Raw genomic sequence first — 25,877 nt, 5'->3', positions numbered from 1 at the left:
TTTGAATAATGATACTAATAATAAATAATTTAAAAAGAACTCAGATTTATATTTCTATTTATACTCATCATATTTTATTTATTACTGTCTTTTTTCTTTAGGGCTACTCTTGAATATAAATAAAAATATAAATCTTAGTACCCTTTTTTAAAAATTGTTTACTATCAACATATTTCGACAATGATGCCATTATAAAGTAATTCATTATTACTTTTATCACTTTAATTCATTACTTATACTCAGTTTACTTTTAACCCTTAAGTACTCGTGTAGCATTTTCAGACATAACTACTTTTTATATTTAGTTGAATCGTAAATATTTATTGATTTCACCATTATTATAACTATTGTATTATATTATAACTTTAAAGTGAAAAAAACACTCACATTCTTTGGTGTGAAACTCATGAGTTTCTGTTTGGCTTGAGAATGTGCAACACCAGCACGAAACGGTCGTCGCAACATCAAAGAATGTGAGTGTTTTTTCACTTTAAAGTTATAATATAATACAATAGTTATAATAATAATGAAAACAAGATGTATAACCAACAAGGATTTTCTTTAAAGTACCAAGTTATGTTTCATTAGAACTCTTTCCCCACACACAGACTTGTCTATGTGGGGAAAATTCACAAGTGCTATATTTTTATTTATCATGTCTGTACTGAATTTGTGAATAAAACTTTATTTGATTTGATTACTCGTGTTGGGTGTTTGAAACAACCCAATTATACCTGGACCTCTGTATCCTTAAAAAATGAATTTTATAGATCATAAATATTTTACTAATATTCTTCATTGTTTTATTCAACAACTATCATAGAAAAATTATGGTAAAAAACTTTGTTCAAGTTGATGAAAAAGTAAAGAGAAGTTAATATAATTATAATTATTAGTATTAGAAGAAAATCTGAATTAAATGCTGTAAAATCACCCCGACGACTTCTGCTACTGCAAATATTGACAACAGGGTAGACAGCTAGATGGAAATTCGATGAGCGCTACTATTCAAAAATTATTTGTCAGCCCGGGAATCGAACCCAGTAGCTCCCAGTACATCTGCTATCCAGAGATTGTCAGTTTGGTGTAAGGGTAAGCATTCCTGAGTGGCAATTAGGAGGTACTGGGTTCTATTCCCTGGCTGACAAATAATTTTTGAATATTAGCGCTCATCGAATTCCCATCTAGCTGTTTACCCTGTTGTCAATATATGCAGTAGCAGAAGTCTTCGGGGTGATTTACAGCATTTAATTTGGATTTTCGTTTAATCCTTCCTTTCCTTTTCCTTTTTCCTTCGTCCTGGTACCCCCAGGAGAAGGAAGTTTATCATAGAAAATATAACAAACAAAAATGAAAAGTACACTTATGAAAAGAAATCTTACAAACAAAACAAATGAAGAATAATAAAAAAGCAAGAATGACAGAAGATAAGAAAAATTCCTTTTCAGTGGAAAATTTCAAAAATTATAAACCAGACGAAATATAAATTCTCCAAAACCTTCTAAAGAAGGTTTGACTGGAGGAGTCAAGTTTTACATTATATTAGAAAAAACATAGAAATAGTACCTACATTGATATAATCAATCAGTGATCTCAAAATAATAATTTTCAATTCAAATCATATCAAAATAATAATAAATTCATTAGCATTTGAACAATTATTGCAATATCTCAGTAATTTTCATCTGTAATTCATTAGCATTTGAAGAAATGCAATATTTCAGTAATTTCCATCTGTAGACTTTTATCTTTTTCATAAAATGAACGTGCAATGTTTTCCTATATTTAACCTATCGACGTTCAATATTTTCCTCAGAATAAAATATTTGAAACACGTTGCTTGCCGATCCAAAATACTTTGCGAATGATGAATATCGTCACTTTTATAATTATGAAAGAAGATACTTGAATACGTGCCAAACTAAGCATTCGCCAACTCTCCTTTCCCTAATGAATGAAAAATGAACATTCTCCATACTTAACTCAGATAGAATATCCATCATTTACACTTTCCATAGACCAATAATTTATCATTGTAATATATTATCCTATTTTATATTATTAAGTGTAATATTCAACTATAATCTGGTCTTTTAATCCTTCTAAACTTTTAGCTCATATCTATATATATAAAAGCGAAATGGCACTTACTCACTGACTGACTGACTGACTCACTCACTCACTCACTCACTCACTCACTCACTCACTCGCAGTACTAAAAATCTACCGGACCAAAAACGTACAAATTTGGTAGGTATGTTCAGTTGGCCCTTTAGAGGCGCACTAAGAAATCTTTTGGCAATATTTTAACTCTAAGGGTTGTTTTTAAGGGTTTAAAGTTCGTCTTTTAGCATGTATATTCTTCTTCTCCCAAACTCTTAATTATAATTGAAATTTCCATACCATATGTCACTATAGAACTATAATCTAGATAGAGTACCTCTTCGAAACAGTTGTTAACTGGCAACTAAATTATAATTTTGTCAGGTTGGCATTAAGTTGAGTTGACTTTGTTAGGTTGGCACCAAGTTGAAGATTTGAATGCATTTATCGCGGAAAAATTGATTGGGCACTGCTACTTCAATCCTGGGAATATTATATTACTAGCCGTCAAGCTCGCTTCGCTCGCCATATCCGTTTAGCCAGACGTTTAGTCTGGACCCTCGACTGGATTGTCCTAAAATATGATAAAAATGCTCAAATGAAAAATGCAGGCGAGCGAAGCGAGCCTGCTGATCTCATTTTTGGACGATACAGTCGGGGGTCCAGGGGGCGGAGCCGTCCGGCTAGACGAATATGGCGAGCGAAGCGAGCCTGACGGCTAGTTAATTTATAAAAGTAGCCCATTCAAGTCAGGTGTTTTTTATTCACAATAATTTATCATTGTAATATTTATTGTCCTATTCTTCTAGAGTGAGGTCCACGTTATAATGGAAGTGGAGAAAGATAGGAGAACCACGTTTCCGATCCACTGTCTTGTCAATGCCTTCTATTGACGGTAGCTGATACAGGTTTATTGATGTAATATTAACTGTTCATTATCGTTTAAAATGATCAATTATATTTTATTAAGCAGGACATTATATTTTCCAATAATTTCATAATGAATATCCATAGTAAATATGAAATATTTTGTTAATTGATTATTAATTCTACATTGATAAAAGACAATCTGGCAACAGAGCAAAGCGAGAAAGAGATAGCACTATCCGCTTTGTTGAATGATTGACAAGGATAGCAATACCATTGCAAATTAAACACTGCCCTTATAATGTGGACCTCACTATATAGTCCCATTGTCTAGTATTAAATACTAAATTTAAATTTGAATTTAAATTTTAAATCAATTTTGTAATATTAGACTGAGTTATACTTTCCTTAGACCAACTATTCACATTAGTTTATTGTAATAAATTATCCTATTTTCCTATTGTCGCATTGTCTAGTCTTTAATACATTTTTATAATATTAGACTGTGAAGGGAACTTAAATTATTTGTCTATTTATTCAATCATTCAGAATATTACACAACTTCTAGAAGAGTACCACAGGCTAAATCCCAAATAGATTTCAATTCTTATTCATACAACAGTCCAAATCCAGCTATAGTGAGGTCCACGTTATAATGGCAGTGTTTGATTGGCAGTAGTGGTATTGCTATCCTTGTCTATCATTCAACTAAACGAATAGCGCTATCTCTTTCTCGCTTTGTTCTGTTGCCAGATCGTCTTCTAACAATGTAAAATTAATAATTAACAAAATATTTCATTAAACTTGAATTCTAAAAACACTTTTGGAGTGAAAATGCACTTACTTTGGTAGTGACGATCGTTTCGACCTGTTGTTGGTCATCATCAGACTAGGAATTTACTCTAATGTCAAGCTTATTTGTGGTGAATATGAAATATGATGTGTGGTAATGTTTATGAAAATATTTCATCTTAATTATAAGAATTCATTATTAAATTATTGAAAAATATGATTCCTTGCTTAATAAAATATAACTGATCACTTTTAACGAGAATGAACCATTAATGTTACATCAATAAACCTGTATCAGCAACCGTCTATAGAAGTCATTGACAAAACAGAGGATCGGCAACGTTTTTTCCTATCTTTCTCCACTGCCATTATAACATGGACTTCAATATAGTTATAATATTTTCTGTAGTTGAGAATAGATACTGCTGTAGTAAGATTTACTGGCAGGATTTGTTGAATGAGAAGCTATTCAGTGTTATTTGCTAGAATGCTGCCAGTTTAATATGAATCTCACTTTGGATGATTGACTAATAAATAAATGTAGATATTTTGTGAAAATATTCAAGGACTAAAAATTTTGTGAAGTGAACAACTACAAGATTTGGGACAATTTGTAACCTTATTATCTAAATTTGGGAGAGGAATAGCACAAGGTTACCTCATTTCTCCTCTCCCTATAATTTCAATGATATTTTTATTGTATGAATGAATAGAGGATAAATAATTTTTCACGTTCACTTATAATAAAAACAGTATGAAATAACCAAATTTTGAATATGAATATATCCTGAAATCAACATTTTTCAGCAATTTCTTAATTCAGGATACTTTATACAAAGTACGGTATATTAAAGTATATGATTGTATAGCCAATATAGTTATCAACGATCTATTATGAATTCTCAAATTTTAGAAAAAGCGTCTCCATTTATTAAGTTATAAAATTTCATATATTATTTTTATTAAAATTCGACTGAGACACTGTCAATGTTGTAGAACCGTTCTATGATTAAATAAAAACAGATGATTAATAAAACAATATAAAAAATCTTTAAGCACCCTTTATTTAAAAAAAAACTTTAAAATAGTTTAACAACTAGTTTCGGTGATCACACCATTTTCAAGTTATGGCGATAGCCTGACGATGGTGTGATAACCGATACTAGTTGTTAAACTATTTTAAAGTTTTTTTTTAAATAAAGGGTGCTTAAAGATTTATAATAGGCTATTGTTTTATTAATTTAAAAAGCAGCCTATGTGAATGAAGTGTTTTTAAAAACACACATATATTGTCAAATTCTACAGTTTTATTTGGTACCGGACCAAATTTTGTTTAGTTTTATTATTTTTTTATATTGCTCATTATCTCGTTTTTAAAATACTATTTTTCTCCAATTTCAGGATACCTTTTAGGTCGGTATTCGCCAAATAAACAGTTACAGAATCGTATGGGAGCCTACAAGGTAGAAGTTGCTAAAAGAATAAAATATCATAACGATGCTGCTGAATTCTTGGAGCACAGGATTCTAGCTGAGAGAATACTACAATACCATCAGTGAGTACTTACTCATTCATTCATTAATAATTTTGTATGTGAATAAATACATTCCATTCATCTTTTTGTTACAAAGTTTAAGCTTAATTCAGTTTTGACCAACATAGCTACCTGCTTCCGTAATAGAGGACCCTTAAAAAATATCGCTTTCACTGCTATAATATACCGTTATAGTTTCTGGTATAGTGAGTCCACGTTATAATGGCAGAATTTGATTAGCAATGGTATTGCTTCATTGTTCACAGAATCTATCACTGTAACCTTTTGATTTTATCAAGGAGTCCTTTTGGACCAATAATGTAATCATATGGTGGGAATGAGAAAAAGACTATACCGGTAGTGGACGTTCCGGTTTTTTGAAAATGAAAAAAAAATTATTTAGAATTATGGGTCTGAAAAATAAAAAAATGTACAATTTATTAACTATTATCTTACTTTACCTTGAAAATTGTCCCTTGGCCTGATCCTCAAGGTCCGGTTAAACCACTCCCGATTTTAAATAAAAAATATATATAAAAAAAAACTTCTGCCATCTGATTAAATCAAAAACACCCGCTTTACCTACAAGATTCAAATCCTGAAAACACAATTATGTAGGTTTAAACTGCCCGAACTGTGACCCATAATAAATTTAACTGAAATAAAAACTATAATCAATAATAAAGAATACGACCACAGAATTGAGGATACCAGAAAAGTCCAAGTATAAAGCTGAATTAAAAATAACTCTTGAGCCTCCACCAATTATGTAATCAGTGGGAAGAAGAGAGAGAGAGAGAAAAAAGTGTTTGTACAGGTTTTTTGAAAACGAAGTGAGATCTGAATATTGAACCATCAAATTACAATTTAAAAAAAGTATTCAAATTTGATTGAGTTGTGATGTACTGTATTGAAGAGGAATAAACGCAGAGTTTCGAGATGATGGAAGGTTCGTTAATTAAGATAAAGAAAGGAAAAAAGATGTGTCGAATTCCACTATAACATTTTTATTCACCAAAACTAGTTTTCGTTGCCTATGGCAACATCTTCATAGGCAACGAAAACTAGTTTTGGCGAATAAAAATGTTATAGTGGAATTCGACAACATCTTTTTTCCTTTCTTTATCTTAATATGGAGAAGTTCGACAATATCTCTGATAAAAGTGTTAAATTTAGGTTCGTTAATTTTATTGTAAATCATTGTAGCTTTATTGTTTCATTTTATTAGAATTTTGAAAGGAGCCGATTCCTGTCCAAGACACAGAAAAACATATTCGTTGATGGCCACATTTTTTTAAAAATGTAGGCTAAAACTACGAAAGGCTGCACATGTGCAATTCAATATAATATGATTGGAATATTTTGTTCCTAATACTTTCGAGAAAATCGTTTCTATCGTGAGGTCCACGTTTTAATGGCAGTGTTTTATTAGCAATGGTATTGCTATCCTTGTCTATTATTCAACAAAGCGGATAGCGCTATCTCTTCCTCGCTTTGCTCTGTTGCAAGATCATCTTTAACAATGTAGAATTAATAATTAATTAACAAAATATTTCATCTCAATCATTAAAATTCATTATGAAATTATTGAAAAATTTCTTGCTTGATAAAATGTAATTGATTATTTTAAACGAGAATGAACAGCTAATATTACATCAATAAACCTGTATCAGCTACCATCTACAGAAGGCATTGGCAAGACAGGGGATCGGCCACGTTGTTCTGCTATCTTTCTCCACTACCATTATAACTTGGACCTCACTATATATACCGTTATAATCACCGGTAGTTATAATTACGACTATTAATAGTGATGTCTTCTTTATAATAACAGTGGAGAAAGATAGGAGAACATCGTTGTCAATTCTATGCTTTGCCACTGCACCCTATGGAGGATAGTTGACACTAGTATATCTTATTTAATATTGAAGATTAGCGTTGCCCATTTTCTGTCTTGTCACTGCCTTCTATAGAGGATAGCTGATAACGGTATATCTCATGTAATATTAATACTGTTCACTCTTGTTTAAAATATTCTATTATTATATTTTATCCGTCAATAGATATATTATTCAATGAATGAAAATAAAATATCGGGGACCGAGCTTCGCTCTGGTGTACAAAAGTATAAGAAATTTATTACGAAAGAAGAAATTATAATAACATTCATAGTTCATACAGAAATGTTCTATCTAATCACAGTAAATTGAGATTAATTCCCAGAGGAATGCAAAAATTTCCCTCACAAAGGCCCGGTTGCACAAAAGCCGGTTAAATATTAATCCTGATTAATTTAGCGTGAACCAAATCAGAGAAGACCATTTCAAAAAGATGGATCTACTGGAATTAATCAGGATTGAAAATAACCCGGCTTTTTTGCATCCTGCACTAAGTACCTGATTGAATGATTACAAAAGTTCAACAGCTGAGTCATAATTTTGACACAGTCACACTCACACATGAACTCGCTCACTCACTTCCATCATCAACAGACGACGAAATAATTATTATCTTCTGTTTTTCCAAGGATGAATAATAATTATCCTTTTAATGTCCTTCAGCGAGTTTCCCCATGGATGAGACCTAGTGCAATCGAATTTTTATATTATAAAACCTACTATGTTCTGAATTTCGTGAGAATCGTTAGAGCCGTTTTCGAGATCCGGTGAAATACAAACATAATAAACATCTAAACATTCAAACATCTAAACAGAAATTGCTCATTCAATAATATAGGATTTTCTCACTTGAGAATATTTTGTTGATTGAAATTTATATTTATACATTTTAAACCCCGATCTGACAACGTTGCAGAGCTAGAAAAGGATAATGCTATCTGTTTGACGGATAATAGACAAGGATAGCAACACCAATGTTAATCAAATACTGCCATTATAACGTGGACCTCACTATATTACCTTGATATTATTTTCTGACAGTTGAAAGTGATTCTTACTTTACTCTGTTACTACCCTGTATCATGCACATTTTTTATTTGTGAAACATTCTTCAATTAATTTGCATATAGTTTGCATGAGTAGTGCAATTATTGATTTTCCACAAACGTCTGTTGAAATCTAAGAGGATTAAATCAAAAACAAAAACTCAATTTACATTTCTATCACTTTATTTAGCAATTCAGATTGACAAGAATGTTTTTACGACTGACAATATAATCCTTATTGCTGCAGTTTTATCTTTCAACGCAATGTTTATCTTCGTGTAGATTTATGATTCATGTTGAGGGGTTATATTAGAATCAGTAGTCTTAGGGCCATATGCTAACTCTACGTTTAACGCTTAACCACGTTTACTTGTAGATATGGTTGCATTTATCATGATATGTTTCATACGGGGTTTAAACGAACAGCTGACATTTCTCCGTTTAAACCGAGTATTTGCATACGGGCATACGGCTATAATTGTTATAGAATGATTCATAATCAATCAGCTGACAAGTGGATTATTCATTGCATGTATTATTATCATTACACAGATGTCTAGAGAAGCCTAGCAATGGTTTACAAAACATCCCACGGCGTGGGTTGCTTTTCGTGGATTAGCGTGGGTCTACTTTGCGGCGGGCCTTACAGTCATTATACCAAAGCTTTTATTTAAAGCAACACTCATTCTGTTGCATCAGATTTGGTTGTATAACCAGTCCCGTTAATTTTGAATTCGTCTTTTGTTTGCTTTAAAACCAAACAGAATTCCATGTTCAACTGACATAAAAGTTTTCATAATCTTTCATCTCTTCAACAATACGACTTTCCATGTCAAACTACAATTATTCCTGTAATTTTGTACTGTTTTGGATTTCATTCTCTGTCGTTAAACTTTTATGTTCAAAAATGTAAATATTTCAATGTGAAACCTTTCCGTTGAAAGTAAAAATATGAAAAAAATGGTTTGATCCAGTGGATTTTAGATGTGGTTAAATTCGTTGAATGTCTCAAACACTGTATAATTGTTTAGTTCACATATAATTGATGTACATTCGCATTAATATATATTTGTACAAGATTTATATACATGTAATATTCTAATAACTTGAATGCTGCAATAATTGTCAAAATACCATACATATCTCCTGACAAAATATTTAATTCATCATATAGAGATGCAATCAATTTACGATCAAATACACTGAATATCCTCATTTTCATCTTCAGAGAATAATCTTTTCAAATTTCATTCATCCACTCTCGATCATGCTATATTTAGATAAGAGATTTGTCGATAATTTTTTGAAATAGTTTACAGATCCTATTATTGCAGGATATGAATAGGAAATTCATTTTATATTCTATCACTGTTCTGAAAAAATCGTATGGATTATTAATATTATCAAGTTCCATTGGAAATTTTATTGTTTATGAAAAAATGTTAAATACCAGAATTGATGTCATTTTCAATAAGTAGAAGTCATACTATTCCCTCTTTATCAAATTAAGTTAAATTAATTCATTTTTCAAATGAAAAATTGAATTCTCATTTTAATAAATTAGAATCCTCACATGAAGAAAAAGAAAATAATTCAAATAAATGAGATAAAGGATTGTAGGATTGAACACTAATAAATATTTTTATTTCTAAATAATCTCTATTGAGATTAAAAAAATACAGTTTTTTGTCAAATCCTCATTTATTCGATTTTGGCACAGGACTGCAGTTTCGTGTTGAGACCAATACAACTTTATCTCAACTTTACAACTTTTCATTAATTTTTAGTTTACTTCAATTTTTACTTTTATTTTGTATTTTCTCTATACAACTTTTCATTTTCAATCATGGAGATATTCCATCATATACATTCCTATAGTGAGGTCCACGCTATAATGGCAGTGTTTGATTAGCAATGGTATTGCTATCCTTGACTATCATTCAACAAAGCGGATAGCGCTATCTCTTTCTCGCTTTCCTCTGTTGGCAGATCGTCTTTTAACAATGTAAATTCAATAATTAATTAACAAAATATTTCATCTTGAATTAGGAAAATTCATTATAAAATAGTTGTGACAGAATCCAAAGTCAGGGCAGTGGACTGTGAATGATAGTTGTGAGGATCGGCATTTTTGTTCTGCTATCTTTCTTCACTGCCATGGAGTGATCCGTGGTCTAGTGGATAGAGTGCTTGCGTAGCAGCCTAGAAAAACGGGGTTCAAACCCACTCAGAGCCAAAAGTTTTTGAAGAGGTTACTCCCGTGTTATCGGATGGGCACGTTATTTTGTCGGTCCCGGCTGAAGTATGACAGTCGTAAGGCCCATTGACGGCTCAAATGATATATATTCAGGCGAGGTGGAACTTCCGTCAGGAACTCTCCACCAATAAAAGCCATACTAATATTATTACTGCCATTATAACGTGGACCACACTATATCCAACAAATTTTATCTACTAGCCGTCAGGCTCGCTTCGCTCGCCATATCCGTCTAGCCAGGGGGCTCCGCCCCCTGGACCCCCGACTCGCTTCGCTCGCCTGCATTTTTTCATTTTTATCATATTATATTAGGACAATCCAGTCGGGGGTCCAGACTAAACGTCTGGCTAGACAGATATGGCGAGCGAAGCGAGCCTGACGGCTAGTAATATAATATTCCCAGGATTGAAGTAGCAGTGCCCAATCAATTTTTCCGCGATAAATGCATTTAAATCTTCAACTTGGTGCCAACCTAACAAAATCAACTCAACTTAATGCCAACCTGACAAAATTATTAATTTAGTTGCCAGTTAACAACTGTTTCGAAGAGGTACTCTATCTAGATTATAGTTCTATAGTAACATATGATATGGAAATTTCAATTCTAATTAAGAGATTGGGAGAAGAAGAATATACATGCTAAAAGACGAACTTTAAACCCTTAAAAACAACCCTTAGAGTTGAAATATTGCCAAAAGATTTCTTAGTGCGCCTCTAAAGGGCCAACTGAACATACCTACCAAATTTGAACATTTTTTGGTCCGGTAGATTTTTAGTAATGCGAGTGAGTGAGTGAGTGAGTGAGTGAGTGAGTGCCATTTCGCTTTCATATAATATATAGAAATATAGAATATAGAATATAGATTCAGATTTGTGAAAAATCCTCAATTAGATTATAATTTTTCTCAAATGTTGTTTTAATTTTCTTTCAGGGATCTCATGTCACAAGAGCTTCATGACAAGAATGGAAGTGTGAATTACTATCAAGCTCTGAAATTGAAGGAGCATTTTGAGAAAAATGGTTTCGATGTTACGACACCACCTCTGCCCGTTAGTGTTATCCTCACATACTATGATCAGCATGCACCAAACCAGGTAATTTACAGATAGAAATAAAAAATTAGATGCCAATTGAATATTTGCATCTCGAGGTACTAGACCTGTTTGAGATGGTGATATATAAATTGGGCTTTGAAGTCTCTGGTGGGTCCAACTACCTGAAGGTAGAAATGCAACAGGTTGATTGATTGATTGATTGATTGAGTACTTTATTTATGTAGATTACAATATATACTGGCTTATACACTTATATACAATAGCTTACAATACAGCAAAGTTATAGATGAATTTACATAATATAGACTAAGAAAATAACTATTGAACTGTATATGATATGAAAAAGCAATTTGTAATATAATAACTATAGATAATAATCATATTGTTATGCATCTACATAAATTGGCGGAGCTTTGGACATATCAATGTCCTTTCCGATGGGATCGGAAAGGGTTGTCCTATTGTTCATAAAGGTGGAAACATTTCTTCCTTCATCCTTTTTCTATTCGTGCACTAATCCTCCATATAACCCACCAACTATTTTGTGTTGCCATGTTGCAAATGTGGAGTGCAGGAAAAATTTTTCCCGCACCAGAGCGGAAAAGTGATTCTTTGCGTTCTGTAATCAGTGAAGGAATGGCCACTTTTCAAGGTAATTGTAGGAAAATATAATTTCTTGCTTGATAAAATATAATTGATTATTTTAAACGAGAATGAACGATTAATATTACATCAATAAACCTGTATCAGCTACCGTCTATAGAAGGCATTGACAAGACAGAGGATCGGCAACTTTGTTCTCATATCTTTCTCCACTGCCATTATAACGTAGACCTCACTACAATAATAGTGTTCAATTGAACAAGATTCGATTCATGATTTTTTTGTAAATTATTATCATGCGTATTTATTGTTTAATTGGCCTATTCACTTTATATTCACTTTTAACTGTGCCATCTTTGTATGTATATGAAGTTGTAATGCATGTGAAAACGAGTGGTGTGATCCAGAATTCAGATGTTCATGAGTATAATACGCGAAACAGAGCAGATTATCATATAATGGGTCACAATAGTAGGTTATTTGAACAAAAACCAGATTATATTGGTAGGAAATTTTATAACAAGCTACCTCAATCTTGAAAGTAATGATGATTTGAAGATTTTCAAAAAACAAATTAAAAATATTTAGTTGATACAGCTTTTTATAGTGTACAAGAATTCCTTTCAACCTAAACTAGGTTGAACTACTTAGTGTTAGAATTATTATGAAATAACATGACTTGTCTTATACTCCATGACTGGAGTCTTTAGGACGTAATCTAAAAAAAAAAATATATATATAATTATTTAGTTTATTTATTAATGATTTGACATCTTGTAGGACCGGGTTCCCCATTTCGATTCTGATAGGAACGATTTTATAGAAATTATTATCAACAAATCTTTATTAAAAAAATTAATAAACAGTCAGATATACATCCCAAAAAGCAAATACAATATTTTCATTTTATATAATTTGTATTAAATTAAATATTCAAAAGTTGATTTTTTGATAACATTTTAAGTCTCTTCAAATAGAATATTGCTTCCTAATTTATATATATGTATACAAAACTCCTTATTTTGCTTTGTTGAAGGTTTCAGTAATAAATTCTGTCAACAATGCAGCTAAAGTCACTGCAATGTCGCTTCCAATGTCAGCCAACTTGAGGGAGAATTTGCAGAGAGATTCTACCAGTGTTTCAAAAATAACCGAGGTAAGAGAAATTGATACAAAATTATACTACTTGATCGTCTCTGCAATAACATAATTATTATAATGATTCATTAAATCTATTAATATTCTATGAATATACTACTTTTGATATTCTTGCTAGAAATTGTCTGAACAAAATATTGATACTGTTGCTGTCATATCAGATACTGTTGCTGTCATATCAGATACTGTTGCTGTCATATCAGATACTGTTGCTGTTTCAATAAATAAGTGATATTTTTGACAACAATGCAGTGTTTTCATTATTCTCATTTTTCGAATTGCTTTTTTGAAGGTTTCGGGAATATCTTTACTCTTTACAAGTACCTTCCTAACTTCAGTAACTTGTAGGGGAGTTTCAACCATCCTCCGTAATGTTCATAACTGTACACCCTATATGTACAAAAAATACATTAAAATATGGTTGAGGGAGATAGGAAGGGAAAATATAGAGCTCATGTTCCATTCCAGCTATCAATAATAATTATATTAAACTCGTGATCCAGCTGTATGTTCCTAGTTATATTGATATCAAAATTTTTCAATAATTTTCAATGTGTTGTTCCAATGTTTTAACTGAATATATATATATATTATATATATATATATATAATATATATATATATTATATATATATATATGAACTGATTTCTACTTCAATTATTTATCATATTATTATCTTTGAATATCATATTTCATCTAGAATGATTGGGGCAACTTTTTCAAGCTATTCTTCATTTGGTAATATTTTTTTAATTTATCTAAACATAAATTTATACTACTCTAGTTTATTTACTGCATGTATGTACCAATTTGTTATTCAATTGAATTATTTGTTTTTTTAAAGCAATTATTCATTTACTTATATATTTTTTCCTCTAAAAATAGAGTAGCTTAACTACTCTAGTAGGCTACAATACCGCAGGTAACTTACCAGATATTACAATATTTATTCATTTATAAAAACTATCCTTACCTTATGCTACAAATTATTATACTTTTCTTATAAAAACCAGACTCCTTTCCACACACAGGCTACAGCCTTCTTGGAGGAGAAGCATGATATTTCTTTTTTTCTTCACAATTTTTGTATGACTGTATTTTAATTTTGTCAATATTGTCTAATATCTACTCTAGTTGTTAGTGTCTAAGATTAGTTAAGTAGGTATAATAATAAAATCATTACAAATTTGTGATGTGTACACCATTGTTTGTAATTTTTCATGCAATAAAAATAATTTGATTTGATTTGTGTGGATTATAAGGGACTAGCCACACAAAGCGTTCTTTAAGGCGTTTTCAGAGCGGTTTAGCTGATTGGGTTGACGTTCGGAAATCAGCCAATCGGAGAGCTTCCTGCCCTACCGACTCGTCTGAAAACTCCTGAAAAAACGCTTCATGTGGCTGGGCCCTTGTTTGGATTTCTATTATACAGTCTAACCTGAAATAAAGTATGAATAGATAAAATTGAATTGCTTGTTATGAAGAATAGCTCTCTACGTCTGGTCTTTCTTCTGCCATCTGCTTACAATGATACTCTTTCTTCATAATATTGGAAATAATTATCCGTTGTTGAATTTTTGTTCCTTCTAAAATTGTATTTTTTTTCTCTCATAAACCTCTATGTTGACAGGGTGGACTTGTCTATGCGAACTATGGAAGTACAGCGGATTTTCTCCACTTGACTTCAATGAGCATACCAGTTCTGAACAACGTTGTTATAATTAGAATCAAATACATCACAACGGTATTTGATGCTGTAAGTATAATTTATTCTTTATTGATTCATACAATAAGTACATCATTAAAATTATGGGGAGAGAAAAAATAAGGTAACCTTGTGCTATTCCTCTCCCAAATTTAGATACGGTTACACATAATCCGAAATAGATAAAGTCTTGTAGTTGTTCATTTCACTAAATTTTCAGTTTCTAATTCCAATTTATATTCCATTCTAATTTGGAAGAGGAATAGTTAGGGTTGCATGCTACTTTTTCTTCAAATTAGGCTAATGTGTTCGTTTCTAATACATTTTTGAATAGAGATGAATCATTAAATGATAATAATAATTTGTCTGAATGCCAATGATTCGTATCCGGAGAAGTTTATCTACAGATACATAATATTATACATAAATATATCAAATTCAAGAGATTGCTAAAAATAATTACAATCCTAATTAAGGTACCCCACTATCATAAATAATGTGTGGAACAAAGATAAATTAAAAAATATGAGTTTTTTCATAAAGCTCTCAATTAGGGCTAATTGGGTATTTAATTATTTTAGAAGTTTCTAGTACTCTCTTTTATATTTTTTATATAATCATAACTAGTTTCTGCAATTACAATTCTCATGATAATAATCATGTATATGATTTCTACAATAATCATGTATAAAGTCTTATTTATTGTCTAGATAGGTAATAAAAATTAAATATCTTTTTACAGATTTCAAGAGCCGTTAAAGCTGGGGCATCAGCGGTTATATTGTTCAGCGATCCTCTACATACCGAGGATGATATACAGTTCTTAAGTCCAGCCTTGCTTGGAAGACTTCATGCAACTTTCAGTGGAAAAATTAACTCAAGTAATGTAAAAATCAAACATTTTAATTAAAAATAAATTCTAATAAAATGGATTGATATGGTTTTCTTGAATTTTTTAATTATTATAGATTATTATTGATTTAATTTTATGAGTATAAGTCTATTTATAATAAGCAGACCTGTAGGAACGAGAATATTGATTTACCATGTAACTATGACGTTCATGGATTGATTTACTTTTTTATTTGATGGGAAAAATTGAAAATTGATACTGCATTACATTAAATTTACATTTATCGAATGGAGAACATATTTGTACTCACTTAATAAGTCAGTTACTTGATAGGTACTTAATAAGTACCCACTTATTAAGTCCGATTTCATCACCAGTCATCAAAACTGCAAAACCTGTAGAAATCAATCTGAAATCTGGAAAATTACTGTTGAATGTGATAAAAAATGTTAGCTTTATTAAAATATCTAGTTATTTTCCAATCACTTGATAATGACATTATATATAGCCGAAACATGTCGTGATAAAATAATTTTAAAAGAATACTTAGATTTCAATTCTTATTAATTATAAAAGATTGTTTGTATTTTTCCACAGATGAGTGTTTCCCTGTCCATGTTATTAGAGCATCAGACGCGGAAAATATAATCAAGTATGTATTAATAGTTTTAAGTACATGATTTATGCAAAAATTGTCATTTATTCACTTCCAAACCCAGCTTTATATTTAATCTCTACCCTCGTAAGTAGAAAGAAAACCATTGCTTGTTATTCACGGTTTTCCATTGTGTAAACAGTTTCATAAGGCCCGCTATTACTCTTAGGGCCGTTTGCAAAGTGAAAGCCTAAACTGAATTCAATCAGCTGTTGGCTCAAACTAAAAATGAATCACATTATAACAAATTGAACTTGATATAGATTTAATCCAGTTTAAGAAGGAATTAAGTTTAAACTGGCACTTTGCAAACGGCACTTAGTGCAAGTTATTTTCTTCACTATAGAATAGAATAGAAAAATGCTTTTATTCTCCATTAGACTATAAATACACAATAATTAACCACACATTTACGGCTTGATCACACGATCGCCAGCCGGAAAGTCGGAAAACATGCGATTGTGGAAAATACATAAATATGATCCAAGTGTATAGTAAAATACAATATTTTCTTCACTACATTGCTGATCTTTGCTCAATTAATCACAGTGATCTGTTGAAAAAAGATTTCAACTTTGTGGAAATAATTCAGGACTGAAAATTTTCTGAAGTGAACAACTACAAGACTCAACCTATTTTGGACCATGTATAACCTTATCTAAATTTGGGAGAGGAATAGCACAAGGTTACCTTATTTTTTTCTCTCCCTATCATTTCGATGATGTACTTATTGTGAGAATCAATCATTGTGTTTTAAAATTAATAGTCTATCAAACTCTAAATAGAATATTACACTCAATCAAATGTCTATTGAAATAATGTACCGTTGAAACAAGCCAGATCATTCCTCAAATTACCACAATTTATCAAAGGTTTACACTAACTGCCAGTCCAAAATTTTTTCAGACACTGAAAATTTCAAATTCAGATATATTTGCTTCTCATTTCTTCTTACAAGATCTTCTCCAATTTGTTGGAATTTTGTTAATTTGTTAGAAGGTTTGCTACCTTCTTTTCACTGCATAGTGAAATATTTGTGCTTTTAATGATATAAATATTAACTCTTACAACAAAGCTGTCACTTGATTTTGGAAATTTAGATAGATTTGCTTCAAATATCTTCTTTTATCAAGACATTCATGAATTTGCTAGATATCTATAGTGAGTTCCACGTTATAATGGCAGTGTTTGATTAGCAATGGTTTTGCTATCCTTGTCTATCCTTCAACAAAGCGGATAGCGCTATCTCTTTTCTCGCTTTGCTCTGTTGCCAGGTCGTCTTTCAACAATGTAGAATTAATCATTAAATTAACAAAATATTTCATCTTTATTATGAAATATTGAAAAATATTATTTCTTGCTTAATAAATTAATATAATTGATTATTTTAAACAAGAATGAACAGTTGATATTAAATCAATAAACCTGTATCAGCTAACCGTCTATAGAAGGCTTTGACAAGACAGAGGATCGGCAACGTTGCTCTCCTATCATTCTCCACTGCAATTATAACGTGGACCTCACTATAGCGACTTTGTATTTATCTGAGAAAATGTTGTGTTGAAAATAATATAAAAATGAAATCAGATCAGATTAGGATTTAACAAATCGAAAACATATAGGGCTGAATTCTATATGGATATTCAACCTACAACCACATCACAGAAATTAATACTGTAATTTTGTTTTTACAGTGAAATGGCTTCCGACCATCCATCTCCAAGCTTTTGGAGGGGAAAACTCAAATCAAAATACTCAATTGGACCAGGATTCTTTGATAAAAATCTGAAACTTCAAATAGTAACCAATGTGGTCAATGTGAAGCACACATTTTACAATGTCATATCAGGAATTCGAGGCCGTGAAGAACCAGGTAGGTAAAAATATACTATTGATAAATAATTATATTTAAAATAAGTTCAGACTTTGTCACCTGATCATATGGGACATATATATGAATCATATATTTATCTCATATTGATCAGGATTTTAGAGTTTTAATTTAGAAAAGTTTAATGAACAGTGTTTTTGTCTTTGAACAATTTTTGTCATCGACAGAAAGATTGTTTATTTCATTTGTTGTCAAAATTAATGTAGCTTCTCTTTTGTTTTTAATAACAAACGTGCCGCTTGTGCGACAGATAAAAATATGTACTTGAAATGGCTTTCATGTTTGGCATTGACTGATTTATATTTAATACCCAAAATTTTTCTTTTGGGGTTGTGTGAGCTCTTTCGATAGGACTGTGAGTAAAGTCCGGCTGTTCTGGTGAAGGGGATAGATTTTGCTCTTGTTTTATAATACAGTTTTCCTGTCGCAGTTCGGGCAGTTTAAAGAGAATTGTATTATTGAATAGGACGGGATCTGAACCCATTTCATTAGATCAGCTATTTTGATTTTTAATTAATAATTAACGCCGCAAAATACCAGTGGATGCCAAAGTGGGAAACTATTTCAAAAAGGTAGGTGACTACTGAATCATTGTTCTTAAATTTTTCATAACCACAAACATTGAATCCTCATTAGCAGCAAGCGAGTGTTTCCCCATTAATTCATATAAAATATTGTTTTATAATCAAATTAATCATGTTTTGTTCAAAAGTAAATATGTTGAAGACTCATTAAAGCTCTAGTTATTCTGTTCATTTCTTGTATTCCTAGTTATTTTCTCTTTACATATTGGGAGTAGGCATATCGTACTTACAACTTGAGCTTTCTGCCGACCAAATATATAGGTCTGCCAGATTGTGACTGTCTCAATCTTCATCTGACACTACGTTTAACGCTAAACCACGTTTACTTGTAGATATGGTTGCATTTATCATTATGTGTTTCATACGGGGTTTAAACGAACAGCTGACATTTCTCCGTTTAAAACGGGCCATATTATGCACCATCATAGAGAAACAGTAGCATAAGTAGATATCCCATGGTATAGGGGGTTTATGTCGCAATTTTTACTGTTATCTCAACCTGATAGTCCACGTAGCTCTTTCCTAAGCAGCTGTGTGACGCTGGTAGTCTTTCATATGGTGCCGTTCATACACTCTCACCCCGTCAAAACATTAAAAATCGACAATAAACGGCTTGAGTTAACAGTAAAAGTTGCGACATAAAAGTCCTATACCATGGGACATCTACTTTATTGTTTCTCTATGGCACCATCTATGGTGAGGTCCATGTTATAATATCAGTGGAGAAAGATAGGAGAAAAACGTTGCCGATCCTCTGTCTTGTCAATGTCTTCTACAGACGGTAGCTGATACAGGTTTATTGATGTAATATCAACTGTTCATTCTCGTTTAAAATAATCAATTATATTTTATTGAGCTAGAAATTATACTTTCAATAATTTCATAACGAATTTACATAAAATTTAAATATTTTGTTAAATAATTATCAATTTTACATTTTTAAAAGAAGATCTGGTAACAGAGCAAAGCGAGAAAGAGATTGCGGTATCTGCTTTGTTGAATTGCTTTGTTGATTGGACCTTGAGAGGTTGTGAACGAAAGTCATACATAATTTTGCTCCTGGGTTTTGGAAGATTTTGTGTTATAAATAGTCACGGATAAGTACAAATTTTGTGTTTATTTCATTATTAATTGTTTCTTGATCACGTTTTATCATTTTGTTTTAGATTTTAATTCTTAATTCTATTTTAATAAGCCAAACACCGTTTAGAGGTTAGTTTGAGGTTAGGTTTTCGAGATTTAAAAAATAAACATAGATAGTTTACTTGACTAAAATTATAACCAAATTAAAATCATATCATTTATAAATCAATTATTATTATTGCAAGTAATATAATTTCTTAGATAGGAAAATGAGCTCAAGTAGAACACCGAAGGTTAATAATAGAAATGTAAGCATAGCAAGAGTACTTACGCGTTCCCAAAACCAAAATTCAAAAACGCCAAAACCAAAAACCCCAGTTCTTCAAACTACTTTAGCCGAAAAAGTTGCTCAACTACAAAGTAGCCACACTAATTTAAAAAACCAATTAGAAGTAACTCTAAAAACGTCTGAGGAAGAAAGGTTAGGGATGGTAGAAGAAATTAAATCTTTGGAACTGATTATAAAATTACAAGATGAAGACCATAAAAAAGAAATACTAAATCTAAAAAATCAATGTAGTCTAATGTCGGAGGAAATAAAGAAACTAAAATCTAAATTTGATAATACTAAATGTATGATAGAACCTCCGTCCAAATGCAAAAAAATAGAATCTAACCTAAATGATGGGAAATGCTCTGAAAATGGTCGAAATAAAACGTACAGTGAGGTTTTGAAGACAGCAACCAAAATATAGCTGAGGGAAATAAAGATAGGAAAGGGAGAGTTCTGCTACTGACGTCCAGTCATGGACGTGATTGCAGTGATCTCCTTGATAAAAGATTAAAAAATAAATTTGATGTCCAATGTTTTTTCAAGCCAAGTGCATCAATTAATGCAGTTGTAGAGTCAGCTAGGGAACAAACTAAAGACTTTGATGAAAATGACTATCTAATTGTACTGGGTGGCTCAAATAATATAAATGAACCTAACTTGAATCATCTTCCTCAAGTAACAGAAAAAATCAAGGAAATTGTGCCACTCAGCAAAAAAACAAACTTAATAATAAGTACTATTCCTAATAGGTTTGATAGGCCAGAATTAAATGAAGCAATCAATTCGACAAACAAATCAATCCATAATACAATCAACAGCCTAAAAAATAAGAATTCTAAACAACTGGGGATTTGTTTTCTAAATGAAAGGCTGAAAAGACATAACTTCACTAATCATGGGTTGCATCTAAATCGATCTGGCAAAGTAATCTTTTGTAATAGATTGGCAGAGCTGATTGAAAGCCGTTTGCAATCCTCTGGTTTAAAAACAGTCAAAAAAACAAATAACGATTTTTTAGTAAATTGGCTCAAAACAGGGAAAGGGAAATAGCTACAAATGCTAGAGATAGAGTAGCACAAGATGGTAAGGTTTTTAGTATTTATCATCAAAATATTCAGTATCTTCGCAACAAAATTGACAGATTAGAAGTATTTCTTAAACAGGAGGATCCTGACATTGTTATTTTCACAGAGCATGGCTTAAAAATAAAGGAAATAAATCAAGTTAGGATTCCAGGCTATTCACTGAGATCAGAATTTTGTAGAATAGCTCATAGAAGTGGTGGTGTATGTATATTCACTAGCAATGCTAAACATACACAAACTTATGAACTGGATTTTGTTAAGAGATTTTCTGTTGAGATGGATTTAGAGGTGACAGGACTAAGGTTAAAAATTGATGATCGATTCGAGGTAGCAGTGTTAGGTATCTATAGGTCACCAAATGGAGACTGGCAAAAATTTTGTGAGCTGCTCCATACACTTTTGGAAATTACAACCGCTCGTTTCACAAATGTTATAGTAGTAGGAGATTTCAATACTGATTTTGCCAGGCAGGATAAAACGACAGAGGATATTAGAGATATTATTAATATGAATAATTTAGAAATTAAGGTCCACGAATATACAAGAGTAACTCGAACTTCACAGACAATTATTGATAATATCCTCACAAATATAGAAGGTTGTAATGTCAGGTTAGGTAGCTCAGATCTATCAGATCATAACTATCAAATTTTAGATGTTAAGTTGCAGGGCCAGAATCCAAGCAGAAAAAAAACTTTTGTGAAAGAAATTCAGCAATATGAGCTAGGAAATATAAATTGTTTGAAGCAGGAACTGCTTCAAGAAAATGGAGTAGTGTTTATAACAGTTGTAACCTAAATCACAAATATAAGCAATTCATTGATACTCTAAGATTTCACATTAGTGTATGCTGTCCGATAAAAAAAGTCAAAGTAAAAAGTAAATTAAACAAAGTAGATGAATGGATAACTGAAGATATTCTTACTCAAAGAAATATTGTTAGGGAAGCTTATGAGGAATTTAAATTAGTGAGGGATGTTCCGAGTGAGGTCAAATACAAATGTCTAAAGAAAAACTATGCAAAAGAAGTGAGGAAAGCTAAGTGTAAGAAAACAGCTGAAATATTAACAACTAGTACCAATTTTAACTCTGCTGTTTGGGAGGTAATTAATAGAAATAGGAGAGCAGCTCAAAAAGATACAGTTACTAATGTCCCTAGGATAATCGATGAACATGGAAATTATATGGATGATAGTATAGACATTTGTAACTTTTTCAATAATATTATCAACAGGTTGCATATAATCTCCAAAAGTCACTGAACACTAATACTTATAATACAACTACATTAAATGCTGAGCCAATTGAAAAGGTATTTAAATTTCATCCATTATCAAGAGATGAGTTGTCGAGAATAATAAAAAATTTGAATAACAAAAAAACAGTAGGATTGGATGGGGTCTCAAGCAAAATTTTAAAAGAATGTGAAAATGAATTACTGGACCCTTTATTGCATCTCCTTAATACTTCACTAGAGCAGGGTATTTTCCCTGATGATCTGAAACAAGGAAAAATTTTGCCAATTTTCAAGAGCGGTGATTCTGAAAGAGTTGAAAATTATAGACCCATTAGTATTCTAAATGTAATAAGTAAAATTTTTGAAAGAGTAGTTTTAAATAGGTTATTGATGCACCTGGAAGAAATTAATTTCATATGTGATGAACAGCATGGGTTCCAGAAAGGGAAATCTACTAAGACTGCAATAGTATCCCTTGTTGAAAGACTAATAGATATAATAGATTCAGGTGAGAAGGCAGCCTCAATATTTCTTGATTTATCCAAAGCTTTTGATTGTGTGAACCATAGAATATTATTGGAAATACTAAAAACTGTAGGTGTGAATGGTATAGAACTAAAATGGTTTGAATCATATCTCATAGGTAGAAACCAGTGTGTTGAGCTTACCAAGGTGGATGGGAATGAAATAGTAAAAATTAAATCTCAAAAACTGGAGGTCCAGGCTGGAGTACCTCAAGGCTCAATTCTGGGTCCCTTACTGTTTCTGTTGTATGTGAACCAATTACCAAAAGAGTTAAAAGATCACAGAGCTCTGTTGTTTGCTGATGACACATCGCTTATCTTTAACAATTATTTATTAGATAGTCTAGAAATAAATGCTTTTACTGGAGTACAGTCAATTGTCCAATTCTTGAAGCAAAGGCAATTAACAATAAATAGTAAGAAATGTCAATTCCTACAATTCAAAAGTAAATATAATTCAGTAGAGGATAGAGAAATAAATGTGTTTGTAGAGGAAAATGAATTAGACCAAGAAGAGAAAGTAGCATTCTTGGGAATTTTATTGGACAGGAAATTAACATGGCATCCTTACATTGAGAGGATATGTAATAAGATATCATCTGGGGTATTTGTCCTGCGGCAGCTTGCTAGGCTGAATGATAAAAAACTACTGTTAACTGCTTACCATGGACTTATACTATCTCATATTAGGTATGCTATTCTAGTATGGGGTAATTCATCTCAACAAAATATGGACAGAGTGTTTAAGATTCAAAAGAAGGCACTCAGATGTATAGAGAAAGTGAATAGGTTAGACTCTTGTAGGCCTTTATTTAAAAAGCTTGGTCTATTAACTGTGCCATCTTTGTATGTATATGAAGTTGTAATGCATGTGAAAACGAGTGGTGTGATCCAGAATTCAGATGTTCATGAGTATAATACGCGAAACAGAGCAGATTATCATATAATGGGTCACAATAGTAGGTTATTTGAACAAAAACCAGATTATATTGGTAGGAAATTTTATAACAAGCTACCTCAAATCTTGAAAAGTAATGATGATTTGAAGATTTTCAAAAAACAAATGAAAAAATATTTAGTTGATAAAGCTTTTTATAGTGTACAAGAATTCCTTTCAAACCTAAACTAGGTTGAACTACTTAGTGTTAGAATTATTATGTAATAACATGACTTGTCTTATACTCCATGACTGGAGTCTTTAGGACGTAATCTTAAAAAAAAAAAAAAAAAATTGTCAAAAAACCACTGATTTATTGATAATTAGAAAGACCGGTTTCGGTTATTACACCATTGTCAATCTCTGATAAACATCAGTTTATCCAAAATTCCGAAGGGTTTCATATGATTTAGTCTAGTAGTATGTTGAATGAAAAAGACTAAGAAATTGTCAAAAAACCACTGATTTATTGATAATTAGAAAGACCGGTTTCGGTTATTTCACCATTGTCAATCTCTGATAAACTGTTTATCAGAGATTGACAATGGTGTAATAACCGAAACTGAAACAGTTTATCAGGGATTGACAATGGTGTAATAACCGAAACCGGTCTTTCTAATTATCAATAAATCAGTGGTTTTTTGACAATTTCTTAGTCTTTTTCATTCAATATGAATAATTACCACAATATCAACTTCTCAACTACACAAAAAGTGAAACTAGTAAAGTAGTATGTGGTCCATCATTTCGTGATTTGCGCTTACATTTCTTTTTTTCAATTATCCTCATAAAAGCTAGTGGTAGTACATTACACACATTCTTTACTCTTATCAATATACCTTACTAGTAATGATTATACTTTAATAAGGTATTAATGTGCATTTTTTCATATTGAATTCAGTTACTGTATTTTCATTATTCTATATGACTGTATATTTCTTCTATTTTTCATATTATTCCATTTTTATAATTAGCTGAGTTTATAATTTCTTCTTTTTTCAATTTGTATTATGTTGAAAATTTATTGTATTGTGTGAAGGAGGCAAAATGGGTTTTCACCTGTTGTCTCCATGGAAAAATAAATAAATAATTATGTATTATTTTCTAATCCGTTTTAGGTCTATCCTGTGGCTTAATTTTGTATATTCTATTCTGAATATTTTTGGTGGATAAATAAATTTAATTTTCAGACCGTTACGTAATTTTGGGCAGCAACAGAGAAATGTTAATGGAGACTGACGCTGATCGTTTGGGAAGTACAGCCGCCATGATGGAGTTAACTCGTGTTTTTGGTCAACTGCGATCAACTAAAGGTAAACTCGAAACTCAACTCCCAACTACTCAAAAAGTCTGACCTCTTATTCCATATCATATAATAATAATAATAATAATAATAATAATATAATAATAATAATATAATAATAATAATAATAATAATAATAATAATAATAATAATAATAATAATAATAGTAATAATAATAATTTTCCTTTTTTTTCCTTTTTCCTTCGTCCTGGTACCCCCAGAAGAAGGGAGTTTATTATAGAAAATATAACAAACAAAAATGAAAAATACACTTATAAAAAGAAATCTTACAAACAAAACAAATGAAGAATAATAAAAAAAGCAAGAATGACAAAAGATAAGAAGATTCCCTTTCAGTAGAACATTTCAAAT

General features: G+C 31.2%; 1 protein-coding gene across 1 annotated transcript in view; it reads left to right on the top strand.

Annotated features, from left to right (window-relative positions):
• The window catches only part of LOC111051758 (glutamate carboxypeptidase 2-like), a 53,973-nt gene that overhangs the window by 3,462 nt on the left and 24,634 nt on the right, over positions 1 to 25,877 (top strand). Inside the window, exons 2-9 of the mRNA XM_039425645.1 lie at positions 5,164 to 5,317; positions 11,430 to 11,592; positions 13,193 to 13,312; positions 14,945 to 15,070; positions 15,762 to 15,900; positions 16,470 to 16,524; positions 18,222 to 18,400; positions 25,393 to 25,515. Of these exons, the coding sequence (XP_039281579.1) occupies positions 5,164 to 5,317; positions 11,430 to 11,592; positions 13,193 to 13,312; positions 14,945 to 15,070; positions 15,762 to 15,900; positions 16,470 to 16,524; positions 18,222 to 18,400; positions 25,393 to 25,515 (1,059 nt within the window). The remainder of the gene's footprint in view (positions 1 to 5,163; positions 5,318 to 11,429; positions 11,593 to 13,192; positions 13,313 to 14,944; positions 15,071 to 15,761; positions 15,901 to 16,469; positions 16,525 to 18,221; positions 18,401 to 25,392; positions 25,516 to 25,877) is intronic.

The sequence above is a fragment of the Nilaparvata lugens genome, chromosome 4, assembly GCF_014356525.2.
Source record: "Nilaparvata lugens isolate BPH chromosome 4, ASM1435652v1, whole genome shotgun sequence".
Taxonomy (NCBI): domain Eukaryota; kingdom Metazoa; phylum Arthropoda; class Insecta; order Hemiptera; family Delphacidae; genus Nilaparvata; species Nilaparvata lugens.
The sequence above is the reverse complement of the archived record's forward strand: the minus strand, read 5'-3'. Positions and strand labels throughout refer to the sequence as shown.